This window comes from Tursiops truncatus, chromosome 13, assembly GCF_011762595.2.
Source record: "Tursiops truncatus isolate mTurTru1 chromosome 13, mTurTru1.mat.Y, whole genome shotgun sequence".
Lineage (NCBI taxonomy): Eukaryota > Metazoa > Chordata > Mammalia > Artiodactyla > Delphinidae > Tursiops > Tursiops truncatus.
In genome coordinates, this window is record NC_047046.1 from 16,074,120 (window position 1) to 16,096,596 (window position 22,477).

Below are 22,477 nucleotides of genomic sequence, written 5' to 3' on the forward strand. Positions count from 1 at the left end.
GACAGCTGTGCCCCCCAGAGAACAGTGGGCAATGTCTGGAGACATTTTTGATTGTCACAGTTGGGGGGAGGATTGCTACAGGCATCTAATGGGCAAAAGTCAGGGATGCTGCTCAACATCCTACGCTGCACTTGACAGCCCCACCACAAAGAATTATCCAACCCCAAGTGTCCACAGTTCCAAGGCTGAGAGACCCTGACCGAGATCCGTATGTTCCTCCACAAGAATCAGAGCCAGGAAAAGATAATGTGCTCAAGCTCACAGGTGTCTCAGTGTGTTAGGGGGAAGGTTCCAGATTCAGATGGATATGGGGTTGAATCCCATCGTTCCCCGCTACTGGGCAAGTGCTACACCTCTGTGTGACTCGTTCCCTCATCTGTAAAATGGGGTAACAGCAATATCTCTTTCATGGGGTTGTTGTGAGCATTAAATGATGTAACATACATAAGACAGTGTAGCACAGATCCTGGCACAAAGTAAACTTTCAGTAAAAATAAAAAGAAATTTTCTCATCAGTCCCCCTTGCAAACTTGACTTCTGAGACCTTTAGCATGCAACAGTCATTTTTGTTAGTGAATGATAACACAAAAATCCTTATTTTTGTTAGTGTTATCATTCAAGTTCCTAAAGCTCAAAATACAGGATTTTTTTTTTTTTTTTTTTTAACAGGACTCTTTATCATGAGCACCAAGCACAGTGTGGATGCTGGGCTGAATCAGCTTTGCCCCCTTCACCCACATCCTCTAACCCTCCTAAGCCATCAAGTCCTGCCATTTCTTCAAAAGCCTTCTCGAGTTCTCCCCAACATCTCATTTCCTGAGGGCCCCAGCATTCGCAGCTTACAGTTGGCTTCCTCCACAAATCACCTCAACTCAAGCCTCTCCTTTTCAGGCTCTTCCACTGCCCTCCAGTCAATCCTTAAATACTGCAGTTCCTTGGGGCTCAGTCCTAGGCCTCCCTCCTCCCTCACTCCATACCTAAATAATCTCCTCCATAACTATTGTTTTGATGAACAGTTATAGGCTAATGACATCTCAATGTCAATATCAAATCTGGGTCTCACCTCTTGTATATGATGGAAACATTTCAATAAACAAGTAAACATGTTTACTTTATTCCAGTGATCTTCTTGAGAGCTTAGGTTGTATCTTATTAGAGTTTCACGCTATATAGTATATACTGAATGAAGACCACTGTTTACGTTTTCCTGCTCTGTTCCCCCTTTCTCATCCTGCTCCCATCGCCGCCCCCCACCCCCAGGCTGGTTTGCTTGCCCTGTGCCCATTTCTCTTTTCTTAAAATATCATTGTGAGTATGTTTCCTGGTTAAATTATAATTAGTATTCATTGTAGACAGAAAATCATTTTTACCTTAGTATCTTTCTTTCCTGTCTTTTTTCACTTTGATAAAGATATCTGAGTATCTGTATATGGGCATATACAGTTTTAAAGTTGGGCTTATACTGCATATATCACTTTGTATCCTCCTTTTTTACTTTAAAGGATAAGCATTTTTCACATCAAATATTCTACAAAAATACTTTAACAGCTACTTAATATTCCATAATTTATTGGGCATTTAGGTTACATCTGATTTTTCCCTGTTGGAGAATGCTGTGATGGCTATTTAGGGAAGTAAAGCTTTCTTTCTATTTCTGCTTAGTTCTTCAGGATTGCAGAAGCAAAGGATACGCCCCTTGATATCTAATGCCTCGTAGCTTGATTCTTATTAGAAGTTTTTCCTCGCTGCTTCAGCCCACTGGGATCTTTGCCTCCTCTCAGGTTTTACAGAACTCAGTGTATAACAAAGCCCAGCAAAGGACTGTGTAGGCATAGTGGTGGTCAAGTCCCTACTTATTCCTCATGAGACACAGCAGAGACTGGGTCTTTACCCTCTTTGGTAGCTTCCATGGCTTAAAACAAGAAACTAGCAGTCAATACTGATGGACCCCAGCACGAGGGAGAGGGCTGAGAAGGTGCCCATACTCACAGTTTTCACTTCAGTGTATGCCTGCAGCCCATACTCTCCCAGCTCCCGGCCGCTCCCAGACAGCTTGTAGCCACCAAACGGTGACTGGGCCCCAAACACATCATAGCAGTTGACCCTATAATTTAAGATGAGATTTCAGAAGTAACTTTTGGGGTGGAGGATAAGCATCATACCCCTCAGACCTCCTGTATTGTTCTAAAATCTTATTGAGAAAAATGGATGGGTAGAACCCTACTAATAGCTAGCTATATAGAAGTCAAAAGCAGGCCACATGAAATAAAGCCATAAGTCATCTCATCCTTCCCATTTCAGTGAATCATTTTTGCTAATTGGGTATTAAGCTTTTTGGGGCAATTTTTTTGAATTATTAAATTTTAACTGAATTTAAAACTCACCACTTTAAAGGTGCTTTATAGTACATTCAGTGCTTTATAATATATTCACAATGTTGTGCAACCATTACCTCTATATAATTCCAGAACATTTATCACCCCAGAAAGAAACCCTATACCCAATAAGCAGTTACTCCCCATTCCCCCCCCTCCTCCAGCCTCTGGCAGCCCCTAATCTACTTTCTCTCTCTATGGATTTGTCTATTCTGGGCACGTCATATAATGGAATCATATAATATGTGACCTTCTGTGTCTGGCTTATTTCATTTAGTATTATGTTTTCCATGTTGTAGCAGGTTATCAGTACTTCCTTTCTTTTTATGGCTGAATATTCCATCGCACAGATAAACCACATTTTGTGTATCCATTCATCAGTTGATGGACATTTAGGTTATTTCCACCTTTTGACTATTGTGACTAATCTATGAACATTCAGATACACTTTTTTGTGTGGATGTATGTTTTTTTTCTCTTGGGTATGTACCCAGGAGTGGAATTGCTGGGTCCTATGATAATTCTATGTTTAACTTATGGAGAACTGCCAGACTTTTCTAGTGGCTGCAACATTTTACATTCCCACCAGCTATGTGTAAGGGTTCCAGTTTCTCCACATCCTAACCAACACCTGGTATTTTCTGTTTTTTAAATTACAGCCATTGGAGCTTCCCTGGTGGCACAGTGGTTAAGAATCCGCCTGCCAGTGCAGGAGACATGGGTTCAAGCCCTGATCCAGGATGATCCCACATGCCACGGAGCAACTAAGCCCGTGCGCCACAACTACTGAGCCTGCGCTCTAGAGCCCGCAAGCCACAACTACTGAAGCCCACATGACTAGAGCCCGTGCTTCACAACAAGAGAAGCCACCACAATGAGAAGCCCGCGCACCACAACAAAGAGTAGCCCCCACTTGCTGCAACCAGAGAAAAGCCCACGTGCAGCAACAAAGACCCAACACAGCCAAAAATAAAATAATTTTTTTTAAAAAATTAAAAATAAATAAATTACAGCCATCCTAGTGGGTGTGCCATAGGTGCTAAGCTTTTAAGACCAGTGTTTACATAGATGTGGGCCCTCAGCTCTGGTCTCCTGCTCTTGTTACAGCTTGGTAAGGAGCCCCAGTCATCCATCTGCTTGCCCAAGAACAGCTGCATGGGCATATGCACCGGAGGGAAGTTTCATCTGGAGGAAAGGGGGAAGGACATCCCCATCTGCTATACCACACCCTGACCCAGGAGGAACTAAGCCCGGCACCCCAATTCTGGGATGTGAGTAGTGGATTCCAGAAGACCCTGGCTTGGGGATCTCTACCTGGGTTGCGAGAGGCTGCTGGGAGGCACTTACCACACGGTGCCAGCCTGGAGGGCTTGGGACAGATAATTGGCCTTGTCCAAGTCCTTTGTGAAGACAGCTGCAGCCAGCCCGTACTTGGAATTGTTGGCTCTCCCAACGACTTCCTCTATGGTCTTGAACTTCAGAATCTGCATCACTGGCCCAAAGATCTGGGGTTAGAGAGCACAATGGGTGGGTGGGGCAGACACGGAACCACCTGTTACCCAGCTTTCCACAGCATTGAGCAGATCATTCCAGATGTGGTAGCAAGCCACCAGACACACCCTAACAGTTCCAGAGGGAGAAGACAGCTCTCACACTCACTGGAATACAAAGGGAAGGAAGCTAAGGGGACTGGTTACCTTCTGTGTGCCATGGACCTTACATACCTTATCTTATTTCTAAACAGTCCTGTGAGGTAGGGGCTTGCACTGACAGGTCACATGGAAATTTAGTTTCAAAGAATTTCAGTCAGTCATTCAACAAGGCACACACTAGATGCTGAAGAAAAAGCTATGAACAAAATAGGGTCTCTGATCTCAAGATGTTCTGAGTTTATCTTATACTTTCCCTGCCCTATTTCTGAGCCATTTCTTCAAGGCATCCTGGTTCCTTTTAGTGGGCTTTAGTGGGCTTCAGAAACCAAAACATGGGAGCTAGGCGTGCTTGTTGCGGTTGGGGTGTGGCTGCTCTCAGCCCTATCAGGGGAGAGACCCCGGGGAACAGATCCTGATGTAATCAAGTGATTGGCATGTGACCGTGACAAGTGGTGGGAGCCCAGAGGAGCTACCTGGCCTGAGTGATGGGAGGCAGGGGATCAGGGAAGGCCTCGAGAGGTGACAGTCAAGCTGTGACACCACACGAGCAGAAACTGGCCAAACCAGAGTGAGGATGAGGAGCAGGGAGGAGGGAAATGGAGTTCCAGTCACCGGCACACGCAGCACCCATTCTTACAACATCCCATTCTCCACTAAAGAAACTAGGACTTCTTGAAGAAATCACTGATTCTAGGACTGGGTGGAGAGTGTCAAGACGGAGGTGCGAGAAGACTGCCAGGAGCCCATCATGGTTGGAGCGAGGATTGCGAGACGGGGCATCTTGCACTTCGGGCACTAGCAAAGCAAAGGCAGCCCCTGCCCTTCCAGAAAATGGATATTTTCCATTTCCATCAAGATTAAAAAAAAAAAATAGCATCGAAGTAGTCATGATGGGAAAAGAGGCAGAACTCTGTTGTACTCTCTTACCCTGATTTTGCATTTTAATATTATTTTATTTTGAATTATCCATGAGAGGGGGTGGCAGTATAATGTTTTCCCTGCATAGGGCCGCTAAAGGGCTTCATCCTGCTGGGGGAAGTGGAGTGAGTCTGAATCCACAAGGGCAGAGTACACATGTCGGATACCCCTGGATCTCCAGTGTCTGTAGAGCACCTTGCACATAGTAGGAATTCAAAAATTATTTGTGGTAAGGGATATGGAGATATATATATACGTATAGCTGATTCACTTTGTTATAGAGCAGAAACTAACACACCATTGTAAAGCAATTATACTCCAATAAAGATGTTAAAAAAAAAATTTTGTGAAATGAACGAATGAATGAGATGGAGTTGCTGCCCTACCTTCGTAATCAGTGCCAAGGGGGAGAGAAGATCAAGGGACTCTCGCCATGTGGGGAAGTCAGCCCTTTGATCTAGTCCAGTGTCTGCTTACACGAAGGCCATGAGAAGGGCTGGGAAGAGTCATTCCTTTAACTCACAGCTCGCAGGGAGCAGAACACAAAGGACCTGTAGGCTCTGCTGGGGAATTCAGACTTTCTCCCCAACCACTGGCAGCCATAAGAGACTGAAGAGGAGAGGCACAAGATCAGAAGTGAATTGCAAATCATTTGTCTTATGCATAGAGCCAGGATTTGGCCCAAGGCCAGCGGATGGGTCCTGGGTCAAGATGCTGGACTGAACTGTCCGCTTCTCCTCCTAGGAACATTCCCTCGAGCGCTGGACGCATGCTAACCTCCTCCTTTGCGATGGTCATGCCATCCTGCACGTCTCCAAACACGGTGGGCTGGATGAAGTAGCCACGGTCAGCAGCCGCCCCTCCACCACACAGCAGCTTCGCCCCCTCCTCCTTCCCAGATTTGATGTAGCCAAGGACCTTCTTAAACTGAGTCTCATCCACCTGAGGGAGAAGGAGCCCAGAGTTACAGAGATGCTACAGCCATACCTCTCCCAGCTTCAGGCTTAGAACCACACAGGCAAGAAGCCAACTGGGAAATGGCCAGATCATGAATAAGCAAGGCCCAAAACAAGAATAGATTCCACCAAACTCATTAGCCCTCAAAGAAATGAATATCAAGCCTACTGTTTTTGTTTTTCAAGTATGAGATTACTAAAAATTTTAAATAGTAAGAAAATACATTGATACCAAGGGTATGCTGCATACTCTGTAATATTCATACATTATTAGAAGAACTGATACAACATTATAGGTCAATTACACCTCAATTTAAAAAAAAAGAGAAAGGACTGTAAGCTGGTACAGCTCTTCGGGCAAATGGCTTATTAATATCAGACAAAAAATTAGATGTTCATATCCTCTGACCCAGCTATTTAACTTCTAGGAATTTATTCTACATGTGACAAAGGGACCTGAACAAGGATAGTCACTGGGGAACATCTTACAGAAGCAAGAAGTGGAAACAATCCCAAGTATGCATCAGTAGAGGAGCTGGTTAATATGGCACACCCATATGTTGGCATCATTAACAACAGACCTGTCCACAGACAGACACAGAATGACAGCCTAAGATGTTCTGTAAAGAGGGGGGAAGCTTGTAGGATGATATATATTATATGACCCTACTTTTGCTAAAACAAACATGCCAAAATGTAACTCTGTGTGTATGTGGTTACCTATGAGGAATGGACATGAAGGGGACAAGGGGATCTTATTTTTTACTTTAAACTCTTTTTTATGAAGTTTTTAATACAAATTTGTATTACCTTAATAATTATATAGCTACAAACCACAAAGAAAAATGAGAGAAAAAAAGACGCTGGGATTCACAGCAGCACTATTCACAATAGCTAAAAAGTAGAAACAACCCAAGGGTCTATCAGCAGATGAATGGATAAAGAAAATGTGGCCTATCCATTCAGTAGCATATTATTCAGCCAGGAAAAGTAATGAGCCATCAAGTCACGAAAAGACATAGAGGAAACTTAAAATTACATTGCTAAGTAAAAGAAGGCAATCTGGGGGAAAAAGAAAGGAAAAGAGGAAGAAGCCTAATCTGAAAAGGCTACAGACTATATGATTCCAACTATATGACATTCTGGAAAAGACAAAACTATAGAGACAGTAAAAAGATCAGTGGTTCAAGGGTTAGGGGGAGGGAGGAATGAACTGGTGGAGCACAGGAGATTTTTAGGGCACTGAAACTATTCTGTGTGATACCGTAATCATGGGTACATGTCTTGATTCATTTGTCAAAACCCACAGAATGTACAACACCAGGAGTGAACTCTAATGTAAACTACGGACTTCATTTAATAATCATATATCAATACTGGCTCATCAAATTATAACAAACGTATCACACCAATGCAAGATATTAATAATAGGAGAAACTAGAGGATGGGGAGGTTAGGGGATATATGGGAACTCTGTACTTTCTGCTCATTTTTCTAAAGGAATAGAATCTATTAATTAAAAAAAAAAAAAGGCTGCCTTGGCCAGCACTGGAGCCTGGGGAGTAGACACAAGGAACGCAGACATCCCCAGGACAATGAAGCCTGCAGAGACGCCCCTGTTGGCCCCAGAAGTGGGCTCAGGGCCGCGTGCAAGGGATTTGTGGGAGGAAGCATCCCTGACCCAGTGGATTCCTCATCCCTGGAAGGAGGAGGCTGGAGGAGGCCAGCACAGGGCCCTGTGGAGAGTGAGCCCAAGACAGGCTGGGTCTAAGGCCAATGCTGGAAAAAGGATCAGGATGTGATGGGGTGAGGCACTGTGTTTCCTTTTGTTATAATTATTATTGACTGTATTTTTATTAGTTAAAATGAATACATGCTCACTGTAAAAAAAAAAAATTTTTTTTTAAATTTTAAATCAAACAGCTCAGAAGAGTATAAAGTGAAATGAAGTCCCTCTGCTACAACAGCCCTCCGCCCTCCTCCCAGACGTAACTGCGATTAACAACAGGTCTGTGTGTGTCTTTCTGGTAGATGCATTTATATGGATGGCCAAGGTCCAGGAAACATGCATTCCCTTTCTCACAGCCATTCCTCATATTTATTATGTGTATGTAATTTACAAAGGGCTTTCCATTATTAATTTCCACTTCACGGCCACTCTGTGAGTTACGAAGGACAGGCTTTATGGATGAGAGAATGGTGGCTCGGAGAGAGCATGTGGCTTCCCAAGGGCACACAGCTGGTACCTGGCAGAGCTGAGACTTGAAGCCAGGCCTGCCGGATTCAGAGTCCAAGGCCCTTTCCGCTTCTCCATGGTGGCTCCGGACACCGAGACCTGCGTGCAACCACTGGGCTTACCTGCGGCCCCTGCTCAGTCCGGCTGTCAAAGGGGTTCCCGACCACACGAGACCTGGCCCGGGCAACACTCCGCTCCACAAACTCGGTGTAAACGTCCTCCTGCACAAAGGTCCGGGAGCCTGCACAGCAGCACTGGCCCTGGTTGAAGAACAGGGCGAAGTGGGCCTGCTCCACAGCCCAGTCCACTGCGGAGGCAGAAGGCAACCATAAGAAGAGGATAAGGAGGAGCCTGGCCCCAGTGGCTGCTACCCTTAACCCGTTAACACTACCAACAGCATTCATGCCTGCTGGGTGCCAGACTCTGTGTGGGAACAAGGCAGGGCCGATCGCTCCCTTCTCTGAGTGTGGAGACCAAGTGGCAGATAGACACGAAGGACGGTGGTCATCACCCACTATGGTAATAGAGCCAAGGGCGGCTGGAGGACCAAACCAGCTGGCCTATGGCCATCAGGGAAGACTCCCTCAAGGAGGACGAATCTGGGAGCACCTCAGCAGGACCAGGAAAAAGGATGTGATGGAGGAAAAGTAGTCTAATCTGAAAGCAGGCTGCATTCTTGTGCAAGTGAGTAGCTCAGCCTGGCTGGATTACAGGGAGCAGAGAGGAGAAAGGCTGGGGGAGAGGCCACATCGTGTAGGCCACAGGGCCATGCTGAGGAATCTTACTTTCATCCTGAGGCCCTGGGGGCAGAAACCAATCCAAGGGATGCTGAGGATTGCGGAACTGAGTGGAACCACAGAATACAGAGCCAGCGGCAGGTTGATATCAGACCTCCCCCCTGAAAACTTACTGTCAGCATCTGACATGATGATATTGGGACTCTTTCCTCCTAGCTCCAGGGTCACTCTCTTGAGGTTACTGTTCCCCGCAGCAGTCTGGATTAGGTGGCCAACCTACAGGGAAGCGGGAACAGAGACAAACTCAGCAGAGGAAAACAAAACCAAATGTTCTCAGACACACAGAACAGAAGCCCCCGCAACCTGAGGGAGTAGCTGGACTACAAGAGACCTGGAGAATTTCACCAAATCTAGCCATTCACTTACCATCACTGCCCCATCCTCTGAGCTCGTAGGATGACAATGTCAGTAACGACACGAGCAGGGTCATTGCTGTGTGGCTTCTACACACTCAGCACCACCTACATACCAGACACTGTGCTAAGTGTTTTGTGTGCATTAAGTTCAACCCTCACAACAACCTCAGAGGTAGGGCCGACTCTTTCCCTTGATATAGAAATGTGGGAACTATAGCTCAGAGTGGTCAAGTCACTCGCCCAAAGTCACACAGTAAATGTGGAGTCAGAATTCACATTTGGGCAAACTGCATCCAGCACCAGTTCAGACCTGCTATCCTGCCTCATTCTCACAGTGTTTTAAATGGTATCTCCTAGCACAGGGCAAGGATGGGGTGCTTCTCACCTCCATATTCCAAGAGCCTGGCACAAAGAACCCCTGTGCTTATCTGTTGAATGAGCACACATACCGCGGTCAAGAAACCATCCCATGTGACTTCCCTGGTGGTACAGTGGTTAAGAATCCGTCTGTCAATGCAGGGGGACACGGGTACGAGCCCTGGTCCAGAAAGATCCCACATGCCGCGGAGCAACTAAGCCCATGTGCCACAACTACTGAAGCCCGCGCGCCTAGAGCCCGCGAGCCACAACTACTGAAGCCTGCGCCTAGAGCCCGTGCTCCGCAACAGGAGAAGCCACTGCAATAAGAAGCCCGAGTGGGATAGGGAGGGTGGGAGGGAGGGAGACGCAAGAGGGAAGAGATATGGGAACATATGTATATGTATAACTGATTCACTTTGTTATAAAGCAGAAACTAACACACCATTGTAAAGCAATTGTACCCCAATAAAGATGTTAAAAAAAAAAAAAAAGAAGCCCGCACACTGCAACGAAGAGTAGCCCCCGCTCGCTGCAACTAGAGAAAGCCCGTGCACAGCAATGAAGACCCAACACAGCCAAAAATAAATTAATTTAAAAAGAAAGAAAGAAACCATCCCATCTGCAAGATTCTCAACATCCCCTTGAGGCATTAATTTAGGTGGTGACTAAGCCAAGAAAGAGCCTGGACTGTGTCATCTAGGCCACAGTTCTGCCCTCCCGCAACCGCCATCTCTGCATACAGACTGAATGTCTAAAGGTAACTTTACCTCGGGGATCATTTTAAAGATCACCTTTATTATACTATTCAGCATGCCTTCTCTAAAGTCATGCAATGAAGTCTTCCAAGAATTCAAGATAGGAAAAATGAATTTTGTCCCTGCTTTCAAGGTGATTATGTTTAAGGAATCCCCAGGCAGCTTATATGTCTTTGTCTCTCCGGGGCCTGGCACAGAGCGGCACTCACTCATCCATTCACTCACTGAGCACTTACTCTGGGCTAGACTTTTGCTGAATACATCATAAGCTTTATCTCACTCAGGCCAACCCCGGGAGGTGGGCACAGTTATTATCCCTATTTTATAGGTGGGGAAAAGGAGGCTTCAGGAGGCTAACTTGCCTAAGGTCGCATAGCTAAGTAAGTGCTGCTGAAACAGTTAGTTTGACTCCAAAGCGCATTATCTTTCCCACTACACCACACCCACTGTCTGTACTGCATAGATACTGCCATCCTCATTTTTTTTTTTTTTTTTTTTTTGCGGTACACGGGCCTCTCACTGCTGTGGCCTCTCCCGTTGCGGAGCACAGGCTCTGGACGCACAGGCTCAGCGGTCATGGCTCACGGGCCCAGCCGCTCCGCGGCATGTGGGATCTTCCCGGACCGGGACACGCACCCGTGTCCCCTACATCGGCAGGCGGACTCTCAACCACTGCGCCACCAGGGAAGCCCACTGCCATCCTCATTTTAAACACAATGAATGGAGCCCCCAAAGACACTCAGTGAATTGCCTCATGTCATAATGACAAGGCTGGGATTTGAACTCATGTCTCCCTAAAGCCCACTCTCTTTAATTGCCAGGGCAGTGCCAGTCAAAGAGTCTGACACAGCCGAGGTGCTTTGACCTTGGGCAGGCAGTCAGCTCTGGGCTTTATAAAGTCTACACATAGACAGTCCTGGCCTCTTTATCCCACATGGGATGCCAGGCCACCCCCCTACAGCAACTGGAGTGTCAACCAATCCACAAAGGGTTCCACCCTGATGGTCCCTGCTGGCACACATGGGGCCCCTCACTTGAGCTACTCAAAGGCAGTCCTGGGGTAGACCCCCATGCAGTACCCAGAGGCTAATCTTATTTTACTTTATTTTAGCTGCGCTGCACGGCTTGCGGGATCTTAGTTCCCCAACCAGGGGCTGAACCTGGGCCACAGCGGTGAAAGCACCGAGTCCTAACCACTGGACCGCCAGGATAGTCTTGAACGCATCATCCTTTGAGGACTGGCAGCGTTTGAGCCAAACATACCACAAGCCTGAGGTCCTAGGATGCCTTACCTCAGTGGAGCCTGTGAAGGCCACTTTGTCCACATCCTCATGAGAGGCAACGGCGGCCCCAGCCGTGGGGCCAAATCCAGGTACGATATTGACCACGCCAGGAGGAAAGCCGGCCTGTAGGCAAACACCAGGGACACTGGGAGTCATTCTCCCGCTCCAAAGGGTCTGGACAGAGGAATACACATCCCCTCCCAGAAGCTGCGGCAGTCTGCCCAGCACACAGGTGAGCAGTCTTACCGGGTACTGCTCAGGAATTCCAAATGGTGCAGCAAGGAGCCTGTTTTGTGGGATTCCCTGTGCCCTTTGCCCCTGCCCCCATGGCACTCACTTAGAATGGTTTTCATCCTTCAGAGGGGTCTTGCAATGAAACCCAATGTAGAAGAGAGGTGGTGCGGGTCACTTCAGCTGAAGTGTGATGAGCAGGGATGAGGGGGGTTCACTCCCTTCTCTACAAATACCCGTCCCCACTACGGGGGCCCCTCATCAGCACTCCTATAGAGCAAGCCTCTACAAAGGCATATAGAGGTCAAGATGGACGCAAGCCACGCACCTCCTTAATCAAGTTGGCCACATAGAGGGCAGTGAGTGGAGTCTGCTCAGCCACCTTCATCACAACCACGTTTCCAGTCGCCAAGGCTGGGCCCAGTTTCCATGCTTGCATCAAGAGCGGGAAGTTCCACTGCAATCAACAACAGCCACTCCCGAAATCTCGGCCGAGAGCTGCACTGGCAGCAGAAAGTGGCAACCAGGGAGCAGAAGCAACACCAGGTTCTCTGAACCTCTCGTGTTCCCCTCACCACTCAATTGTAGATTTAAGACAGATAAACAAGGCAGGTGGTGGATGATAACATTAGTGACTCGCATTCATGCTTTTCCATACTAGGCACCATGCTACATCACCGCCTTCAATCCTCCCTACTGCCCTAAGACAGCTACTATCACTTCTACTTTTCAGATAAGGAAACCAAGTCCTAGGGGGATAAGTGACTTGTCCAAGATCACAGAGTTCACCCGTGGCAGGGCTGGTTGGCTTTGTTAAAGACCATGTTCTCAACCACTGCCCAGGCCGCCTTCCAACATCACCCCACAGACCCTCCCACCTTGGCAATGAACCTGCCCAAGATTGCTGCCTCTCACAGCACTCCTGATAAACCTTCATTTGTTTATTATGAGTCTAACACTCACCGGGATGATCTGCCCACACACTCCCACAGGTTCATGGCGGGTGTAGCTGAAGTAGTCCCCATCGATGGGAATGGTTTTTCCGTGGTACTTATCAGCCCAGCCTGCATAGTAACTTAAAAAAAAAAAAAAAAAATCCAAACTCCGTCAATGACTGTCAGGGACCCCTGTAAACTCTGGCAGAAAGAGAAAACTCAAACTGGTCCAACTGGGTCTTTCTGATAATTGCCCTGGCTCTGGGCTTATTTCCAGAAAGACTTAACTGCTAGGGTCACAATAATTCATTCTCGGTAACTAACCTCTAAGCCTCAGAATCACCTGGGGTGCTCATAAAAAACACCAAATTCCAGGTACCCACTTCTGACCTACTCAACTGACTCTGGGGCTGATGCCCAGGAATCAGTATTTTTAATAAACATTCAGATTTATTAAACTGTGACTGTCGCACCAGCCCAGCACCACAGATTAGCATCTGAGAACCATGGATCGACTCTAGTGGGAAAGTGCAAACCCATCTAACAGCTGGCACTTGCTGTGTGCAGAGCATTGTACTAAGACTGAGTGAACAGTGACCAGAAACAAATCAATGACTGGGTCCCAACCCTGTAAAGCTTACCATCCAGACACACAGGGACACAAATGGCAAAAACACAGCAAATTAGAGCTGGGGGGAAAAGAAGAGTCATGTGTTTATAGTATGTGATGATTTTCAGGGAAGTAGGAAGAATGAAAGATGGGGGAGAGATGCAACATGCAATGTAAAAGAGAGATTTCTGAAATGAATGTGTCTGCTGAGGTTAGCCTGAGACCAGACTTGACCTGGGTGTGAACATAGGTTTGTGACGCCAGGGAGAAAAATAGCCACGGAGTTGCCAATCTGTACAAATTAAGGCATCGCTGCTCCCTTCTTCCCAGGTCTGTATTACGTGTGTTTGCACGCCTCAGAACAGGTATTTAATGGGCACAGAGGCACTCTGCTAAAACACAGGAAGGCCTGGGGCTCTGCCTGCTGTTCACCAGGCTGCTCCCTCTGGGGCGTCCTTGCAGAGCATTCTCTATCTTGGCACTGCTGCCATTTGGGGCTGGAAAATTCTTTGCTGTGGGAGGCTGTCCTGTGCACTGCAGGATTTTTAAAGCATCCCTGGCATCTATGCACCAGATGCCAGTAGCACCCCTCCCTCCCAGTTGTGACAACCAAAAACGTCTCCAGACATTAGCCACTGTCCCCTGGGAGACGCAACTGCCCTGGTTGAGAAACTCTGTTATGGGGGATAACTACAGTTTTGTTGTCCAACCCATACTTTTCTGGCACCGCTTCTTCCCCTCCACCTCTGTCCACATGGTCACGGAGGAACAGCCATTATTTGAACAATGATCTGTCCACCTGAACCACATCTGGTCAGACTCAAGGCCAGCCAGTCAGGGCCCCCCTTCCAGGAATTTGGCACGAGGACTAAGGGACTGCAGCTTAGTCTGGCCGGAAGCACTCATACAGCAGCCAGCCCAGGTGTGAGCAACCGGGTTCCAACATGCAGACTGGCCCCAGGAGAGGCCAGTGTAGTCGAGAGAAGAAGGAAGCAAGTAGGCAGCAGTTAGACTGAATGGCCTTCTCGATTTCAGACCCCTCACTCTCCACAGTTGCCCAAGTTAGGCTGAGTGAGTTCCTATTACCTATGACCCAAGGGCTCTGACAAAGCTCTTATTCCTCATCTTGTATTTCTTGGTTATTAAAATGTTTATGATTAAACTAAACACAAAGCTAGCAAGAGGAAGCAAATAATGAAGATCAGAGCAGAGATGGGTGAAATGAAAAACAACAGAGAATCGACAAATCCACAAGCTGGTTCTTTGAAAACATTCACTAAATTGACAAACCTTTAGCCAGACTAAGAAAAAAAGGGAGAAGCACAAATAACTAAAATCAGAAATGGAAGTGGGGACATTATAAAAACGGGATAAAAATCATTATAAGACAATGTTATGTGCAACTGTAGTCAACAAATTAGATAACCTAGAAGAAATGGACAAATTCCAACTAACATATAAATTACCAAAACTGAAAGAGAAAACGTGTATGACTCAATTACAGTTTTGGTATTGAGGGATGATTCCCATGAGATGGAGTCTAACTAGAATACATTTCCCCAACTCCTGTGGATCCTTTTACATTATTCTGTTTCCACCCCTCCAGCAACACTCCCTCCCCTCTGGCACGGCCAGAACAAAGAACAGGAAGCCTGAGCCCATACCGGAGACATTTGAGAACCATGTCCAAATCCACCAGGTAGGAAATGACGTAGGGCTTGCCGTTGTCCAGGGTCTCCAAGGCCTGAGCAAAGACAACAAGATCAACACGGACACGGGGGCACAGGAATGAATCAGTAAATCGGGTGACAAACAGCATTGAGGCTCAGCATGGTCTGAGAAGGGCTGGTGGCCCCTTTGTGCTGAATTTTGAGGCATTTCTGGGCCTCTTCAATGGCAGGGAGCAAGAGGAGGGGGATGGGAGGAAGGATGCACCAACTTCTCATTCAATCATTTCACTATATTTTTTTCAAGCTTCTACTCTATGGCGGATCCAGGTGCTAGGAATACAGAGGCGATCATGGAGCTTATAGAACAAAATGCCTTTGTAAAGCAATTATATTCCAATAAGGGTGTTAAAAAAAAAAAAAAGAAAAAAGAGCAAAAAGCCAGCAAATAATGACATGAATTAGTCACAAGTGTTAAAAGAGTGTTACAAAGTGCCCAACCCAGCTGGAGAAACTCCAGCCTGAGAAGCACCCTTTAGGCTAAAACCTGAAGGATATGTAAGAGGAACAAGGCAAAGGGGAAGGTATGAATGGTGACAGAGGGAAGAGTACCCTGGGCAGAGGAAACAGCATGTGCAAAGGCCCAAAGCTTGGCAGCGAAGAAGCTGAGGGAAAGCTGGTGAGTTGAGCTGTGTGTGTGAGGGCCACAGTTGGGAGATAGAGCCAGATCAGAAAGGCCTAGTAGATTATGTTGAGGGGACAGGGCTTTATCCTAAGGACACAGAATGTGATGGAAGGCTTAAGAGCAGAGTGCCATGGTATAATTTGCCTTCTAGAAGCTTCACTCTGGCTGCTATGTGCAGTATGAACTGGGGGAGGAGAGGGTATTGCCTCCTGGTTTCTTCTGCCTCTTGCAGACAGGGAGGAGGCCCACCACACAGAGAGGGTCTGGGAGAGGTGTCCATCCCTCTGGGGGGTCTCTCTCCAGGAAGGTTTCCCCATCATAGCCCCCTCCCCACCCGAGTCTCCTCCTTTCTTAGCCAAACCCACTGCATCAAAGGAAACACTAAGAGGCTTCCCAGGTTGGTACAGGAGGGTACCCCAAAGGTGTCCAGCCTACGCCATTCTGGCCAGTTACTTGTCAGCAAGGCAACACTTTCCTGGCTATCCGTGGGACATCCATTCGCCATGTGGGATGAGAGGGGAGAGGGCAGAGAACTTACTGCCAGGTAGGTCCGGTCCCGCTCAATCAGATCAGCCAGGCGGTTCAGCAGCCAGCCCCTTTTGGACGCATCCATGCGGCGCCACGGCGAGCCCAGCTGGAATGCAGCCCGGGCAGCCTTCACTGCCCTGTCCACGTCTTCCTGGAAAACACCCACCGAGGTACTTCAGGCCTTCTCAGCAATAACCACCTCCAAACGCCTCCTGCCCCGCTGCCGAACGTGCCCACAGGAGCTTCAGTCAATGCCTGTGTGGGAACTGCCCCAAACAGTTCCTCCCATCCTCAAAAGGGCTCTGTTTGACCAGCTTCAGAATTAAATGACTGGGCTTCTCTCCTTCCCAGCAGTCATGGTGGGAATGAGGATCCTGATGGTTTCCATTTCAAAATCCCCCGAAGAGTTAACGTAGGGAGAGGCATTCAGGGATCAGCACTAAGAAATTGGCCATTTTCCCCCTCTTCCTTTCAAAACAAGCCCAGTGAAATTAACCATTCCTTCGGAGACGACTGGCAGTCTCCAACTAATGCAGGTTTAACCAGCTTCCCTCTCCTGGGAAAGCAATAAAATCAACACAGCTAGCATTTTCCATATAGGGAGATGTGTATCAGGAGGTGCGGAGCATGGTTTTCATTAATATTAAATATATTTACCATTAGACTACCCTATGAGCCAGGAAAGTATTCACACTTTCTTTTAGCAAAGGGAGAAAGACCTTAAATGTACATATAGAAGACTGTTTTAAAGCAGAGGACAGGAGGCATTCTTGAATTATTTTTAATGCTTTTTCTATTTTAATAAATGAAATGTTTTTTACTGAAAGTTTAATTTTTTTTTTTTGTGGTACGCGGGCCTCTCACTGTTGTGGCCTCTCCCGTTGCGGAGCACAGGCTCCGGACGCGCAGGCTCAGCAGCCATGGCTCACGGACCCAGCCGCTCCGCGGCATGTGGGATCTTCCCGGACCGGGGCACGAACCCGTGTCCCCTGCATCGGCAGGCGGACTCTCAACCACGGCGCCACCAGGGGAGCCCCTGAAAGTCTAATTTTTAACTTTAAAATTAGTATTTTTTCATTACTATGGGTATATATAATCAAATCCAAATATACTATAGACACCATAGCTAGATCTCAGGAGATCTGAATTCTGCTGAAGAAGATTTCCATCTAGCTCTGTACTTCCCTTCTCTGACCTTCAACTTCCAGGTCTGAAATGGACAGACTGGATTAGATGTTCTCAAATTAAATTCCAAGTCTACAATTCTGCAACTGTATGAATTTTTTTATATTTTATTTTTAATATATCTTTATTGGTGTATAACCTGCTTCACAATACTGTGCTAGCCTCTGTGGCACAACAAAGTGAACCAGCCACATGCACACATATATCCCCTCCCTCTCGAGTCTCCCTCCCACCCTCCCTATCCCACCCCTCTAGGTTGTCCCAAAGCACGGAGCTGATCTCCCTGTGCTATGCTGCTGCTTTCCACTAGCTAGCTATCTATTTTACATTTGGTAGTGTATATATGTCGATGCTACTCTTACTTCGCCCCAGCTTCCCCCTCCCCGCCGTGTCCTCAAGTCCATTCTCTACGTCTGTCTACGTCTTTATTCCTGCCCTGCCACTAGGTTCATCAGTACCTTTTTTTTTTTTTTAGATTCCATATATATGCGTTAGCATACAGTATTTTTCTCTCACTTCACTCTGTATGACAGACTCTAAGTCCATCCACCTCACTACAAATAACTCAGTTTCGTTTCTTTTTATGGTGGAGTAATATTCCATTGTATTTATGTGCCACATCTTCTTTGCACAACTGTACAAATTCTTGAACCCGGGTACAATCTAGCACTTTTACCTGCAAGGAAGAGTTTCTGTGGTTTCACTTAACTCAAAAAGTTTAATTGGCATTTTTAGTTATGAAAGTAATACACACACAGTTTCAACCATAAAAAAACATGTTAGAGAATGAAACCATCCTTGTGCACCCCCAACCCACTCAGCCCTGCCCTGAAGTTTAAGTTACCATATCTCACCTTGTCCCCTTCAGCTACATGACAGATGACATCCCCAGTGGATGGATTGATGGTGGGGAAAGTTTTCTTGCTGACAGAATCATGCCACTCATTGTTTATGAAGATCTACAATGAGAAGGAAGAAAGTCCTCAGGACCAGCTCTCAACCTGATACTGACCACCAGCCATGTTTTAAAAAAAAAAATCAGAAAGAACAAATAGGAATTAGCTTCAGAGGGATGTGGCCTAGAAGTTAAAAGCACAGGCCTTGGAGACAATCCAAGCTGGAGCACCCACTCTGCCAAGTACTGTGGGTAAGTCATTTGACCTTTCAATGCCCTGGTTTCTTTGACCTGAGAAATGAAGACTATGTTCCTTTCTTATCAGTAATCTGTATATACTGCTGTGTAACATCACCTCAACAGTTGGTAGCTTAAAATGCTTTATTATTATCTCTCACAGTTGTGTCCATTGATTAGGCTCAGCTGGGCAGGGCTTGGTCATGTGGTTGCAGAGCGAGGGCACCTGGGGCTGCAGGTGCAAGATACTTTCTTCACTCATATGTCTGGCACCACATGGTTGCTTGGGCTTCCTGACTGTATGGCAGACTCAGGCTAGTCAGACCTCTCACATGACAGCTGGCTTCCCTAGAGAGTGTTCCAAGACACCAGGCAAAAGCTGAAAGGCTTCTTAAGACCTAGCTTCAGAAGTCACATGGCCTTATTTCTGCCACCAATTCCATTGGTCAGCATGAGTCACAGGCCCAGTCCAGATTCACAGGGAGGGAGGAGAGCCTCCACCTCTGCCTGGGAAGAGCAACGAAGAATTAGCAACCGCTGTTCCTCTACCACACTACTGTAGTAGGGTTGTTATGAGAACCAAGTTAGATTATTCTTTCATCCATTCAGTAAATATTTAGTGAACACCTGCAATGGGCCAGGCACGGTTCTAGGGCTGAGGACACAGTGGGAACCAAACTCAGGAACTTTTCTCTCATGGAGCTGGCGTTCTGGTAGGCACAGAAAATAAAGAAGCAATCAAATATACAAGGCAGTCTCAGACTGCAGTCATAAGTGCAAAGGAGAAAAACAAGATCCATAGAGAGTACTGAAGTGGAGGAAGATAGAGAGCTCTAGCTGGGATGGTCAGGGAGGGTTTCTCTGAAGAGCAGACATTTGACTTGAGCCCTGACTGATGAAAAGGAGCCAGCCATGGGAAGAATGGGAGGATGAACAATCCAGGCAGCAGGAACAGCAAGTGCAAAGGCCCTGGGGCAGGAATAAGTCTGGTGTGTTTGAGAAAAAACAAAGGCAGCCAGAGTTACTGATGAACCAGGAAGGAAGTGCTAGGAGATGGGGTCAGAGAGGAGGGCAGGTCCTGTGAAACCCTCAGGGGAGCAGAGCAGAAATCTCCCAGCAAGCTGTCCCCTGAGGCTGGGGAAACTGGTCTTTCCAGAGGGGGCTGAGGTCACTTCAGTCACTTTAACCAAGGCTGGGCAAAGGTCACAGGTGGGGTGAAGGCAAGGACACCTGTCCAAGGCCACTCTGCCTTCCTTCCCCAAGGGCTCTCCTGGGCCCCAGCATCCCAACATGGCCTGGCCCCGGCTTAGGACCTGGGAAGTTGTCTGCAGTCACTCAGCCAGGTTCTTTGGAAATGTGTGTGGGTTCACATTAGGTGGCTGATCATCAATCTGAAGGGAAAAGACACCCCTGTTTCCTCCTGCAAGAGAGCTGGGAAGCAGGCAACAGGTAGTTTCCAGTGGAGGGAACAGGTGTAGCAGAAAGAGTTCAGGCTGGAAGCCAGCTGGACCCGAGTTCAAGCTGGACTGGGCCACACCCTCCCCACATGCTCCCCTCTCTGAGAATCGGCCTTGCCTCCTGGTGAACTTGGAGGAGAGTGAAGCCCACGGGGAGGAGCAGAGGTAACACCCGTGGAGGAAGGAGGACAGCCTGGCACACAGCCTGTGACCACTCCAAACATCTGTTCCCGTTGCCACCCTGAGTGCAGGCTCAGGTTTCACAGCCTCACACCCACTGATTCACTGAAGCACTTTAAGGAGGAGGTCAGCTACAGAGAAAGGCAGGCCGCAGTGGGTGGGGGTGAGCCTGGCTGGCCTTGTACTGTTCCCTTCTGCTGACCAAGATGTCAGCACCTGGAATCATGTGAATGTTCTACCCATCACCTGCATGTCATGGAAATGGCTATTGACCGTTCCTGGCTACTCATTATGTGGCAGCCCCTGTACCAGAAGCTTTCCATTACTGGATCATTCCCATTTAAACCTCATAGCAAACCTAGGTAAGCTGCATCCTCCCTACAGTTGGGGGACACTGAGGCACAGAGAAGTCAAGCCACCTGCTCAAGGTCACACAGCAGTGAGAGCAGAGCCGGGATTTGAACCCAAGTCTTCGGAACTCCAAAGCCTGTGCTCTTCACCCAGTTCTTCCCCCCAACTCCAGACTCCAGTCAGAGCCCATGTTTGCCTTCGAGGAGGTCAGAACTCGTTTCCTAATCTCCATCTTTATGGTTTACTTAACTGCCCTGCTGCCAGTTTGATTTTGAGTTTTTATTATGGGTGCTATAAAAAGCACCAGCCTCTAAGCCAGACAGACATGTGTTCGAATCTTGGCTCTACCCCTCACAAGCTGTGACCTTGGGGCCAATCCCTTCATTTCCAGATGCTCATCAGTCTCTGGGGATGACACAGCCGGGGGCTTAAATGTGAGGACTAAATTCAACGAGGGGTGTAAGCTCCTAAGCCAGGACCCCACACACAGTGTGTCTCACCACCACAGTCAGTACATTACTCTAGACACCTGCACAGCAGCATACTAAATTAGTTTATCCTGAAAAAATTTTCGTTGTTATTTTGCAAAGATCAGGAAGTATGAAGCGGAGAGTGGGCCAGTCTGGTTAAACTCCCCAGGTCCTCACCCCTTCCTCCCTGGGCGGGGCCCACACCGTCCCCTGATCTTGTCTAGGACCCTGGAAAGAGCACTCCCTGGTCCCTGTCTGCCTCTCAATGCCCTGGATTTGCTGAGTCACTCTCCACTGCTGGATTTTCAATAGTCCATCCTCCCTTCTAACTAATAGGATAAGCTGGGGTTTGCAGGAACCTGGAATCTTCCTTCTGTTTAGAGTTCCCACTTCCCTTCTCCTAAAGCCAGACTTCAGTGGTGCCCTCCTTGGGGAGGGGGAGCTAGGGTGAGAACCGTTCTCATACTAAGCCTCTGCCAAAGTTCTGCTTCAAGTGGGGAGAGCTTCATAGTGACTCATCTTGAATAAACACAAGAGTGGACTCTAGGCCAAATGCTTCATAACCTCTCGGCCAAAAACCCAACGCCTAACTTACATAATATGTTAACTCACTCTCCCTGGGAGGGGGTCCTACCGGGCTCACACTTCCCCATTATAGTTTCCAGAAGCAGAGGGACAGACAGCCTCATGGAATCAGAAGCTGACACTTTGAATCTGGACTGCTGGCAAAACTCATAGAGCTTTTCCATCAAAATGCTCTATTTTCTCTACATTTTAATAAATACATCTCACTGCATTTTATAAGTTGGATTCACTCATCCATGCAGTGGTTAGTGTTAACCAAGTGCCATTGCCATGCTGGGCACTGAGTGAAACAGCCAAGTCCTGGCTCGTTGAACCAAAGTCCCGGGAGAAGAGACATGATCAACAAGCAAATGAAGAGAGAAGCAGAAACAAACAGGCAACAGTGAGGACCAGAGGGGGTACCTGAGGCAAGGGCTTGGGGACACAAGGAACCAAAAGGGCCCCGTAGCTGCAGAGTGAGGGTGGGGGAGAACAGAGGGGGCTCTGGGTTCCGCACCTGCAGTGTGCCAGGACCTGCACTCGTGCTGGTGTCCTGGAGGGAACGGGACAGACATGGGGAGTGTCCATTCTCAGTGGGGATCATGGACTTTTTTTTTTAAATAAATTTATTTATTTTATTTTATTTATTTTTGCCTGCGTAGGGTCTTCATTGCTGCGCACGGGCTTTCTCTAGTTGCAGTGAGTGAGGGCTACTCTCCGTTGCGGTGCGTGGGCTTTTCACTGGGGTGGCTTCTCTTGTTGCAGAGCACAGGCTCTAGGAGCTCGGGCTTCAG

General features: G+C 47.5%; 2 protein-coding genes across 3 annotated transcripts in view; one reads left to right on the forward strand and one right to left on the reverse strand.

Moving 5' to 3' along the window:
• ALDH2 (aldehyde dehydrogenase 2 family member) overlaps positions 1 to 22,477 on the reverse strand; it is a 48,170-nt gene that overhangs the window by 19,164 nt on the left and 6,529 nt on the right. For both annotated transcript variants that reach the window (XR_012325201.1, XM_004315844.4), the window contains exons 2-12: positions 18,384 to 18,488; positions 16,355 to 16,495; positions 15,129 to 15,208; positions 12,883 to 12,994; positions 12,248 to 12,376; positions 11,698 to 11,811; positions 9,048 to 9,150; positions 8,260 to 8,444; positions 5,723 to 5,887; positions 3,723 to 3,880; positions 1,990 to 2,104 (exon numbers count right to left, since the gene is read on the reverse strand). Coding sequence is in view for 1 of the 2 variants with exons in the window: in XM_004315844.4 (XP_004315892.1) it covers positions 1,990 to 2,104; positions 3,723 to 3,880; positions 5,723 to 5,887; positions 8,260 to 8,444; positions 9,048 to 9,150; positions 11,698 to 11,811; positions 12,248 to 12,376; positions 12,883 to 12,994; positions 15,129 to 15,208; positions 16,355 to 16,495; positions 18,384 to 18,488 (1,407 nt within the window). In the remaining variant the exon portion in view is untranslated. The remainder of the gene's footprint in view (positions 1 to 1,989; positions 2,105 to 3,722; positions 3,881 to 5,722; positions 5,888 to 8,259; positions 8,445 to 9,047; positions 9,151 to 11,697; positions 11,812 to 12,247; positions 12,377 to 12,882; positions 12,995 to 15,128; positions 15,209 to 16,354; positions 16,496 to 18,383; positions 18,489 to 22,477) is intronic.
• Positions 1 to 22,477, forward strand: part of LOC109552595 (small ribosomal subunit protein eS27-like) — a 101,288-nt gene that overhangs the window by 4,056 nt on the left and 74,755 nt on the right. The window contains exons 2-3 of the transcript XR_012325202.1: positions 670 to 7,909; positions 9,810 to 11,479. The gene's annotated coding sequence lies outside the window, so the exon portion shown is untranslated. Of the gene's footprint in view, positions 1 to 669; positions 7,910 to 9,809 lie in introns of the transcript that reaches the window.